Raw genomic sequence first — 12,666 nt, 5'->3', positions numbered from 1 at the left:
CAACCAGGTCCTCTCCAGACAAACACTTCCCTGGGAAGTCTTGAGCAGACTGGGACAAGCAGCGCACTATGGAATGACTGCTAGGCCTTTTCTGACTTGTTTTATAGGAGAGTGCATCAGCTGAGCTCTGGGCAAGGCTCACCACTGTAAATGCACAGGGCCTTTAGATAAACTAGCATTGTTTAAAGTCGTAAAAGTCTACCAGGCCACTGAAGTTCACTTCTCTTTTACAAGCAGCTGGTTTGAACATTAACAACGAGCAGCATCAGAGCTGGCATACATCCGGAGAGACATTATTATGGACCAATTAACTGTGTATGTGTTTAAGATTTAGTACTGAGTAATAATGATTCGAGAGCCGAGCTTCTATGCACATGATGGCTGGCTACATCGTTAATTAATTTGTTTTTAAACCTTTTTTTAACTAGGCAAGTCGGTTAAGAACAAATTCTTATTTACAATGACAGCCTACCCCGGCCAGACCCTAGCCCGGACGATGCTGGGCCAATTGTGCGCCACCCAATGGGACTCCCAATCACAGTTGTGATACAACCTGGAATCGAACCAGGGTCTGTAGTGACCCCTCTAGCACTGAAATGCAGTGCCTTAGACCGCTGCGCCACTCGGGAGCCCACAAAAGCTAAATTATGTTAAGCCAAAATCATATCCGCCCTCGCTGATGTCCTGAGCTGAACCCTACAATCTGATGCTAATCTCTTTGAAGACACTGGAAACCACATGAATGTATTCTAGCTCTAAGCTAAAAGCGTTTTCGGTTCTCTCTCTCTCTCTCTCTCTCTGAGGAAGTTCAAAACAAAAGGGACTGCGCCGCTTGACCCCAGACAGAACAATGTAAAGTTTATGCGAGTCACAATGTGGGTCTTCTCTCGGCAACTCTGCCCTGGAACAATAAAGGCCTTAATGACTGGGGCTGTGTTTTACACATCACCACAGACTAACAGAGAGAGAGAGAGAGAGAGAGAGAGAGAGAGAGAGAGAGAGAGAGAGAGAGAGAGAGAGAGAGAGAGAGAGAGAGAGAGAGAGAGAGAGCGAGAGAGGGAGAGGCAGTTATGTGAAAATGTCTCTAAAATGACTAAATAAATCCTGTTTATTCAATCCTTGACATTGCACAGGGGCAACAGTTTCCCCTTGCATACTGGCATACAGTGAAGGTAAAAGATAGGATTTAAAAGCTTGAAATCAATTCTAAGCCCCGCCTGGGCCAACTACAAGAGCAGCTCAATTATGCCATGTTCAACACCTAAGCCTAATGAGTGGCTATGCTCTTGCCTGACCATATGTTCCAAAATAAATGTCAAATTTCACAGTCTGGGGCACAGTGAAATGCACTGATCCTATAAGATGGTAAGATCTCAATTGCATACTTCTCATGTCCTTTCTCCTCGTCTCCTTCTAAAAACCCATTGGAGGAGAAAGTCAGAAGGCGTTCTCATCCAAGGGGTTTTGAGAAGGAGACAAAGAGAGAGGATGCGAGGATTATGCAATTGAGATCTTCTCATTGAGTATTACTTGTATTGTGTATTCATCGTTTTTTAAATCTTTATTTCCACAGATACAATGATGTTCAAGATCGGTATATACGACCTGTACTGTATATACGACCTGTATAAAATATCTGTATATAAGACCTGTATATAAGATATGTACTGTATATACGACCTGTATATAAGACCTGTACTGTATATACGACCTGTAAATAACTGCATTCTTGTGTTTTTCTTTTTTTCTTCTGTCACTTTTCATGTTTTATTTCTTATTTATACAACAGGTTGGTCTAATCCTGAATGCTGATGAGTTAAAAGCGCATTCCAGCCGGTGTCTATTTCACAAGATACCACAGGCTAAATCTATGACATTAAAATGCCTATTTACTCTGTTGCATCTGACTGCGCAATCAACTTTCTCATCAGCCCAAGCAGGGAAGTTATAAACTTGATCTCCACTATAAAAAGCATCTAGACATTATCTCACATTTCTTTCAGACTAACAATTCGTTTTTAACAGCAGAGATGTATTAAACCTTACTGTCTGTCTCTCTGACATTCGCAACATTGTTTCAATATTCAAATTCGATCTCCAACGGTCCCCTAGTAATGAACGTGTAGGGGTCGGGATTGAGTGATGAGGGAGGCAGCCTTTCTCAGCCAGTCGAAATCATTAAATCAGCATAATTGTATGGATGAACACAAAGAAATGTCAATTGAAAAAAGGTAAAACAAAATGAAGTGTAGCTAGTTTGCAGTGTTTCCAGCTTCAGTTTGAAGTTATTGTGTTAGCTGTGTTGTTGGCTAGCTCCTTTGAACTACAGTGTCCTAACGAGAGAGCACATTTTCTATGCCAGGCGAAATCGTGCCTCATTAGCGCATTGTTATGGATGTATCCAAATAAATGTCTCTAGAAAACAGCCAAATGCAGCAACTGTTGTTGTTCTGTCTGCACTGTTTGATGTGACTGTAAGTTAGCCGTAGTTGGCAAGCTAGCAAGCAAGGGATAAAAATGTTGCCAGCCAGTATAGAAATGGAACATTTAGAACGAATGACTTGGTGAAGTCCATAGATACAGAACAAAAATACTTATCAATTGGGTCGCGTCTCTAGCAACCGAACCAATAGCACAAACGACCAGCCGGCTTGGGTAGCAACCCTAGATTTGTTTTGGGACTATATCTTGTGGAAGGATGATATAGTATGAATAAATTCATCTAAATATTTTTTTTATGAAAATATGTCAATAATTATTTTAATGTTGGGCCGGTTTGCAGGCCCTCAACCATGTCTCGGTTTCGGGCATTATCCTACCCTCAAAACACTGGCTTCTCGGGCATTATCGCTTAACTATATTACTACCTTTATTGCACATTATTGGGAAGGAGCTCGCAAGTTAAGCATTTTACTGTACTGGTTTACGCCTGCTGTGTTCTGCACATGTGACAATAACCCTTGAAACTTGAGAGACAGATACATGGCAATGGATCCTGACTGAAGACTCGTCAGCATCAGAGTGAAGACAGGAGTCTGGTGACAGGTTAATTAAGTTAATGTGTGTGTGCGTGCGTGTGGGTGTGTGTTTAGCTTAAACCCCATATCAATAATCAGGCCAGGGCCTTATTCAGAGGACCTGACATTAATAAGTGATGCCACTGACACCTAAACCACAGGCATGAGACAGAAATCCAGCCTTGCATCACAAATCAGAGGTAAAGGTTACCTTCATAAATGTATGAAAGACAATGTTTTAAATATTCAAATAATTATCTCAAAGACATTGTCTGGGGCACAGTGAAATGCACTGATCCTATAAGATGGTAAGATCTCAATTGCATACTTCTCATGTCCTTTCTCCTCATCTCCTTCTCAAAACCCAGGTCAGAAGGCGGTCAGAAGGCGTTCTCATCCAAGGGGTTTTGAGAAGGAGACAAAGAGAGAGGATGCGAGGATTATGCAATTGAGATCTTCTCATTGAGTGTTACTTGTATTGTGTATTCATCGTTTTCTTTATCTTTATTTCCACAGATACAATGATGTTCAAGATCGGTATATACGACCTGTACTGTATATACGACCTGTATAAAATATCTGTATATAAGATATGTACTGTATATACGACCTGTATATAAGACCTGTACTGTATATACGACCTGTAAATAACTGCATTCTTGTGTTTTTCTTTTTTTCTTCTGTCACATTTCATGTTTTATTTCTTATTTATACAACAGGTTGGTCTAATCCTGAATGCTGATGAGTTAAAAGCGCATTCCAGCCGGTGTCTATTTCACAAGATACCACAGGCTAAATCTATGACATTAAAATGCCTATTTCCTCTGTTCCATCTGACTGCGCAATCAACTTTCTCATCAGCCCAAGCAGGGAAGTTATAAACTTGATCTCCACTATAAAAAGCATCTAGACATTATCTCACATTTCTTTTAGACTAACAATTCGTTTTTTTACAGCAGAGATGTATTAAACCTTACTGTCTGTCTCTCTGACATTTGCAACATTGTTTCAATATTCAATATAGCTTTACAAACACGCTTGCTTCAAACTGTTAGCTAAGTCATCCTGAGCATGACTAAATAAGCATAAATTACTGTTGAAATGTACAGTATTGTGAAATCACAAGTTTATGCTCAATTCACCTTCCCAAACAACTTGAGTTTGTGTGTAATGTGCGTTGTAATGTAGTTCCCTTGCTTTAATGGTCTGTGCTTGTCATTTGCTTCAATGTCCTGTTTGGTAACAGTCACACTTGTAGAATTAAACAGAGAACACATACAGAAATCAGCCATCGTTTGGCACAGATACCCTGCAGATTATTTAGCTGAGCGAGAGAGAAGGGAGGGGAGAAGGAGGAGAGAACTTCACTGACCTCCGCGGATTCCTTCCAGAGGGTAGAAGAAGGCCACCAGCAGGTTCATGAGCACGGCCAGGTTGAAGGAGATGCTGCTCCAGAAGGACATGTTACGAGAGCACCAGTATAGAATGGGCTGGGCTGGAGAAGGGACGAAGAGGGCCAACACACTCGGTCAATACATAGTCATTGGGACCACCTCTACACCAGAAAACATTGCAATGCTACGACTACACCACCATCACAATACTGCTGCACTCGCCAAACTTAGACAAGATTCACAGAACACATCACAGGAGATGCACATACACGTACAGTATCTATAGTGCATAAACACATTTGACAGAGCATTCATTGGAGGATTGGCCACTTACGCTCATTGAGATCATCCTGTATAATGAAAAGCACTTTATAAATTATTAATATTATTATGCACAATACAGAGGTTCTTAAAGGGATACTTCAGGAGTCAGGTGAACTCATGGATACCATTTTTAATGTCCCTGTATGCAGTTTTAAGGAAGTTGCTAACAAGCGCTAACACAACTGCTAACCAAATGTTAGTGCAATGACTGGAAGTCTATAATATCTACAAACATTTTATCTACAAGTTTATCTGACTCTAGGGAAAATCCTGAAGTATCCCTTCAAAAATCACAATTGCATCTAGAGCTAAATCTCAAATATAAGACATACTAGGGGTTAGAATTTTGTCTAGTATGACATTTTTGAAAGAGGGGGGGCAATTTTGTATTTGGTTACAGTTGTAGGAAGGTTATTGTTAACTGGTACCCAAACATCATGGGTGATTGGGTGATTCACTTGTCAGTTTTTCTCGCAGCAAATAATACACCCCAGTGGCATGTCTTCACTTCACTGAAGTGTTTGCCTTTTCTGTGTCAGCTGAAGCATTCAACCCAGTAGGGCAGCATTTCTCAAACTCAGTCCTGGGGACCCCAAGGGGTACACATTTTGGTTTTTGCCCTTGCACTAGAGAGTTGATTCAAATAATCAAAGCGGGATGATGATAGTACTACATACAATGGTTACATAAGCTTACAGACCAGAGCAGTGTTTCCATTTTCGTGTCTTTAGCCTGCTAGCCGCGGCCCGCTAGCTGTCTAGAGCAGCCAATTGGACTGGTCCCCTTTACAACACAAAACCCTACTAATCCATCACGACTTGCCTACCGACGTAAACGCACGAGGCGGCGCCGCACGAGGAGGCTATAGACAGACTTCCCCCGTCGCGACGACGTCCCTCTGAGGCCCTTCTGCTAGCTTGCTTGCCCCGGCCCGCTAGCTGTCTGAATAGCCGTGTCTCCAACCAGCCTCACTACTCACTGGACCCTTATGATCACTCGGCTGCGCATGCCTCTCCTTAATGTCAATATGCCTTGTCCATTGCTGTTCTGGTTAGTGATTATTGTCTTATTTCACTGTAGAGCCTCTAGCCCTGCTCAATATACAGTACCTTAGCCAACCCTTTAGTTCCACCTCCCACAAATGCAATGACATCACCTGGTTTAAAGGATGTTTCTAGAGACAATATCTCTCTCATCATCAATCAATGCCTAGGCCTACCTCCACTGTATTCACATCCTACCATACCTTTGTCTGTACATTATGCCTTGAATCTATTCTATCGCTCCCAGAAACCTGCTCCTTTTACTCTTTGTTTCCGGACGTACTAGACGACCAGTTCTTATAGTCTTTAGCCGTACCCTTATCCTACTCCTCCTCTGTTCCTCTGGTGATGTAGAGGTTAATCCAGGCCCTGCAGTGCCTAGCTCCACTCCTATTCCCCAGGTGCTCTCATAAATTGTAATCCGGCGCCGACAGAGATGGCCGCCTCGCTTCGCGTTCCTAGGAAACTATGCAGTTTTTTGTTTTTTTACGTGTTATTTCTTATATTAGTACCCCAGGTCATCTTAGGTTTCATTACATACAGTCGAGAAGAACTACTGAATATAAGATCAGCGTCAACTCACCATCAGTACGACCAAGAATATGTTTTTCGCAACGCGTATCCTGTGTTCTGCCTTACAAACAGGACAACGGAGTGGATTCCATGCAGCGACCCAAAAAAACGACTCCGAAAAAGAGGGAAACGAGGCGGTCTTCTGGTCAGACTCCGGAGACGGGCACACCGTGCACCACTCCCTAGCATTCTTCTTGCCAATGTCCAGTCTCTTGACAACAAGGTTGATGAAATCCGAGCAAGGGTAGCATTCCAGAGTGACATCAGAGACTGCAACTTTCTTTGCTTCACGGAAACATGGCTCACTGGAGAGACGCTATCCGAGGCGGTGCAGCCAACGGGTTTCTCCACGCATCGCGCCGACAGAAACAAACATCTTTCTGGTAAGAAGAGGGGCGGGGGCGTATGCCTTATGGCTAACATGACATGGTGTGATGAAAGAAACATACAGGAACTCAAATCCTTCTGTTCACCTGATTTAGAATTCCTCACAATCAAATGTAGACCGCATTATCTACCAAGAGAATTCTCTTCGATTATAATCACAGCCGTATATATCCCCCCCAAGCAGACACATCGATGGCTCTGAACAAACTTTATTTAACTCTCTGCAAACTGGAAACGATTTATCCGGAGGCTGCATTCATTGTAGCTGGGGATTTTAACAAGGCTAATCTGAAAACAAGACTCCCTAAAATTTATCAGCATATCGATCGCGCAACCAGGGGTGGAAAGACCTTGGATCATTGTTACTCTAACTTCCACGACGCATATAAGGCCCTGCCCCTCCCCCCTTTCGGAAAAGCTGACCACGACTCCATTTTGTTGATCCCTGCCTACAGACAGAAACTAAAACAAGAGGCTCCCACGCTGAGGTCTGTCCAACGCTGGTCCGACCAAGCTGACTCCACACTCCAAGACTGCTTCCATCACGTGAACTGGGACATGTTTCGTATTGCGTCAGATAACAATATTGACGAATACGCTGATTCGGTGTGCGAGTTCATTCGAACGTGCGTTGAAGATGTCGTTCCCATAGCAACGATTAAAACATTCCCTAACCAGAAACCGTGGATTGATGGCAGCATTCGTGTGGAACTGAAAGCGCGAACCACTGCTTTTAATCAGGGCAAGGTGTCTGGTAACATGACCGAATACAAACAGTGCAGCTATTCCCTCCGCAAGGCTATCAAACAAGCTAAGCGTCAGTACAGAGACAAAGTAGAATCTCAATTCAACGGCTCAGACACAAGAGGCATGTGGCAGGGTCTACAGTCAATCACGGACTACAGGAAGAAATCCAGCCCAGTCACGGACCAGGATGTCTTGCTCCCAGGCAGACTAAATAACTTTTTTGCCCGCTTTGAGGACAATACAGTGCCACTGACACGGCCTGCAACGAAAACTTGCGGTCTCTCCTTCACTGCAGCCGAGGTGAGTAAAACATTTAAACGTGTTAACCCTCGCAAGGCTGCAGGCCCAGACGGCATCCCCAGCCGCGCCCTCAGAGCATGCGCAGACCAACTGGCCGGTGTGTTTACGGACATATTCAATCAATCCCTATACCAGTCTGCTGTTCCCACATGCTTCAAGAGGGCCACCATTGTTCCTGTTCCCAAGAAAGCTAAGGTAACTGAGCTAAACAACTACCGCCCCGTAGCACTCACATCCGTCATCATGAAGTGCTTTGAGAGACTAGTCAAGGACCATATCACCTCCACCCTACCTGACACCCTAGACCCACTCCAATTTTCTTACCGCCCAAATAGGTCCACAGATGATGCAATCTCAACCACACTGCACACTGCCCTAACCCATCTGGACAAGAGGAATACCTATGTGAGAATGCTGTTCATCGACTACAGCTCGGCATTCAACACCATAGTACCCTCCAAGCTCGTCATCAAGCTCGAGACCCTGGGTCTCGACCCCGCCCTGTGCAACTGGGTACTGGACTTCCTGACGGGCCGCCCCCAGATGGTGAGGGTAGGCAACAACATCTCCTCCCCGCTGATCCTCAACACTGGGGCCCCACAAGGGTGCGTTCTGAGCCCTCTCCTGTACTCCCTGTTCACCCACGACTGCGTGGCCACGCACGCCTCCAACTCAATCATCAAGTTTGCGGACGACACAACAGTGGTAGGCTTGATTACCAACAACGACGAGACGGCCTACAGGGAGGAGGTGAGGGCCCTCGGAGTGTGGTGTCAGGAAAATAACCTCACACTCAACGTCAACAAAACTAAGGAGATGATTGTGGACTTCAGGAAACAGCAGAGGGAACACCCCCCTATCCACATCGATGGAACAGTAGTGGAGAGGGTAGCAAGTTTTAAGTTCCTCGGCATACACATCACAGACAAACTGAATTGGTCCACTCACACAGACAGCATCGTGAAGAAGGCGCAGCAGCGCCTCTTCAACCTCAGGAGGCTGAAGAAATTCAGCTTGTCACCAAAAGCACTCACAAACTTCTACAGATGCACAATCGAGAGCATCCTGTCGGGCTGTATCACCGCCTGGTACGGCAACTGCTCCGCCCTCAACCGTAAGGCTCTCCAGAGGGTAGTGAGGTCTGCACAATGCATCACCGGGGGCAAACTACCTGCCCTCCAGGACACCTACACCACCCGATGTTACAGGAAGGCCATAAAGATCATCAAGGACATCAACCACCCGAGCCACTGCCTGTTCACCCCGCTATCATCCAGAAGGCGAGGTCAGTACAGGTGCATCAAAGCTGGGACCGAGAGACTGAAAAACAGCTTCTATCTCAAGGCCATCAGACTGTTAAACAGCCACCACTAACATTGAGTGGCTGCTGCCAACACACTGACAATGACACTGACTCAACTCCAGCCACTTTAATAATGGGAATTGATAGGAAATGATGTAAATATATCACTAGCCACTTTAAACAATGCTACCTTATATTATGTTATTTACCCTACATTATTCATCTCATATGCATACGTATATACTGTACTCTATATCATCGACTACATCCTTATGTAATACATGTATCACTAGCCACTTTAACTATGCCACTTTGTTTACATACTCATCTCATATGTATATACTGTACTCGATATCATCTACTGTATCTTGCCTATGCTGCTCTGTACCATCACTCATTCATATATCCTTATGTACATATTCTTTATCCCCTTACACTGTGTATAAGACAGTAGTTTTGGAATTGTTAGTTAGATTACTTGTTGGCTATTACTGCATTGTCGGAACTAGAAGCACAAGCATTTCGCTACACTCGCATTAACATCTGCTAACCATGTGTATGTGACAAATAAAATTTGATTTTTGATTTGATTTGATTTGTTGACTTCTGTAACTATAAAAGCCTTGGTTTCATGCTAGTTAACATTAGAAGCCTCCTCCCTAAGTTTGTTTTATTCACTGCTTTAGCACACTCTGCCAACCCGGATGTCCTAGCCGTGTCTGAATCCTGGCTTAGGAAGACCCCCAAAACCCCTGAAATTTCCATCCCTAACTATAACATTTTCCGACAAGATAGAACTGCCAAAGGGGGCGGTGTTGCAATCTACTGCAGAGATAGCGTGCAGAGTTCTGTCTTTCTATCCAGGTCTGTACCCAAACAATTCGAGCTTCTAAAAATCCACCTTTCCATAAACAAGTCTCTCACTAATGCCGCTTGCTATAGACCACCCTCTGCCCCCAGCTGTGCTCTGGACACCATATGTGAACTGATTGCCCCCCCATCTATCTTCAGAGCTCGTGATGCTAGGTGATCTAAACTGGGACATCCTTAACACCCTGGCCATCCTACAATCTAAGCTTGATGCCCTCAATCTCACACAAATTATCAATGAACCTACCAGGTACAACCCCAAAGCTGTAAACACGGGCACCCTCATAGATATCATCCTAACCAACTTGCCATCCAAATACACCTCTGCTGTTTTCAACCAAGATCTCAGAGATCACTGCCTCATTGCCTGCATCCGTAATGGGTCTGCGGTCAAACGACCATCCCTCATCACTGTCAAACGCTCCCTAAAACACTTCAGCGAGCAGGCCTTTCTAATCATCCTGGCCAGGAAGGATATTGACCTCATCCCATCAGTTGAGGATGCCTGTTTATTCTTCAAAAGGTGCCTTCCTCACCATCTTAAATAAGCATGCCCCATTCAAAAGAAATTGAACCAGGAATAGATATAGCCCTTGGTTCTCTCCAGACCTGACTGCCCTTGACCAGCACAAAAACATCCTGTGGCATTCTGCAATGGTATCGAATAGCCCCCATGATATGCAACTTTTCAGGGAAGTTAGGAACCAACATACACAGGTGGTTAGGAAAGCTAAGGCTAGCTTTTTCAAACAGAGGTTTGCATCCTATAGCACAAACTCAAAAACGTTCTGGGGCACTGTAAAGTCCATGGAGAATAAGAGCACCTACTCCCAGCTGCCCACTGCACTGAGGCTAGGAAACACTGTCACCACCGATATTTAATTTTAATTTTATTTCACCATAATTTAACCAGGTAGGCTAGTTGAGAACAAGATCTCATTTGCATCTGCGACCTGGCCAAGATAAAGCAAAGCAGTGTGACACAGACAACAACACAGAGTTACACATGGAGTAAACAATAAATAAGTCAATAACACAATAAACAAGTCAATGACACAGTAGAAAAAATAAAGTCTATGTACAGTGTATGCAAAATCCACTATAATTGACCATTTCAATAAGCATTTTTCTAAGGCTGGCCAGGCTTTCCACCTGGCTACCATAACCCCGGTCAACAGCACTGCACCCCCCACAGCAACTCGCCCAAGCCTCCCCATTTCTCCCTCACCCAAATCCAGATAGCTGATGTTCTGAAAGAGTTGCAAAATATGGACCCCTACAAATCAGCTGGGTTAGACAATCTGGACCCTCTCTTTATATAATTATCTGCCAAAATTGTTGTAACCCCTATTACTAGCCTATTCAACCTCTCTTTCATATCGTCTGAGATTCCCAAAGATTGGAAAACAGCCGTGGTCATCCCCCTCTTCAAACATGGAGACACTCTAGACCCAAACTGCTACAAACCTATATATATCCTACCCTGCCTAGGTCTTCGAAAGTTAACAAATAGATTACCGAACATTTCGAATCCCACCGTACCTTCTCTGCTATGCAATCTGGTTTCAGAGCTGGTCATGGGTGCACCTCAGCCACGCTCAAGGTCCTAAACGATATCATAACCGCCATCGATAAGAGACAATACTGTGCAGCCGTATTCATCGACCTGGCCAAGGCTTTCAACTCTGTCAATCACCACATTCTTATCGGCAGACTCAACAGCCTTGGTTTCTCAAATGATTGCTTCGCCTGGTTCACCAACTACTTCTCTGATAGAGTTCAGTGTGTCAAATCGGAGGGCCTGTTGTCCGGACCTCTGGCAGTCTCTATGGGGGTGCCACAGGGTTCAATTCTCGGGCCGACTCTCTTCTCTGTATACATCAATGATGTCGCTCTTGCTGCTGGTGATTCTCTGATCCACCTCTATGCAGACGACACTATTCTGTATACTTCTGGCCCTTCTTTGGACACTGTGTTAACTAACCTCCAGACGAGCGTCAATGACATACAACTCTCCTTCCGTGTCCTCCAACTGCTCTTAAATGCAAGTAACACTAAATGCATGCACTTCAACCGATCGCTGCCTGCAACTGCCCGCCCGTCCAGCATCACTACTCTGGATGGCTCTGACTTAGAATATGTGGACAACTACAAATCCCTAGGTGTCTGGTTAGACGCTAAACTCTCCTTCCAGACTCACATTAAGCAGCTCCAATCCAAAATTAAATCTAGAATCGGCTTCCTATTCCACAACAAAGCATCCTTCACTCATGCTGCCAAACATACCCTCTTAAAAAACTGACCATCCTACAGATCCTCGACTTTGGCGATGTCATTTACAAAATAGCCTCCAACACTCTACTCAACAAATTGGATGCAGTCTATCACAGTGCCATATACTACCCACCACTGCAACCTGTATCCTCTCGTTGCCTGGCCCTCACTTCATACTCGTCGCCAAACCCACTGGCTCCAGGTCATCTACAAGTCTCTGCTAGGTAATGCCCCGCCTTATCTCAGCTCACTGGTCACCATAGCAGCACCCACCCGTAGCACGCGCTCCAGCAGGTATATCTCACTTGTCACCTCAAAAGCCAATTCCTGCTTTGGCCTCCTTTACTTCCAGTTCTCTGATGCCAATGACTGGAACGAACTGCAAAAATCACTGAAGCTGGAGACACACATCTCCTTCAATAGCTTTAACCTGT

The 12,666-nt window shown here is 44.4% G+C and overlaps 1 protein-coding gene across 10 annotated transcripts in view; it reads right to left on the bottom strand.

The window, feature by feature from the left end:
* Nucleotides 1–12,666, bottom strand: part of itpr1b (inositol 1,4,5-trisphosphate receptor, type 1b) — a 148,130-nt gene that overhangs the window by 26,559 nt on the left and 108,905 nt on the right. For all 10 annotated transcript variants that reach the window (XM_031824920.1, XM_031824914.1, XM_031824917.1 and 7 more), the window contains one exon: nt 4,390–4,512. In XM_031824920.1, coding sequence (XP_031680780.1) covers nt 4,390–4,512 — 123 coding nt within the window. The remainder of the gene's footprint in view (nt 1–4,389; nt 4,513–12,666) is intronic.

The sequence above is a fragment of the Oncorhynchus kisutch genome, linkage group LG5 (assembly GCF_002021735.2).
Source record: "Oncorhynchus kisutch isolate 150728-3 linkage group LG5, Okis_V2, whole genome shotgun sequence".
NCBI lineage: Eukaryota > Metazoa > Chordata > Actinopteri > Salmoniformes > Salmonidae > Oncorhynchus > Oncorhynchus kisutch.
The sequence above is the reverse complement of the archived record's forward strand: the minus strand, read 5'-3'. Positions and strand labels throughout refer to the sequence as shown.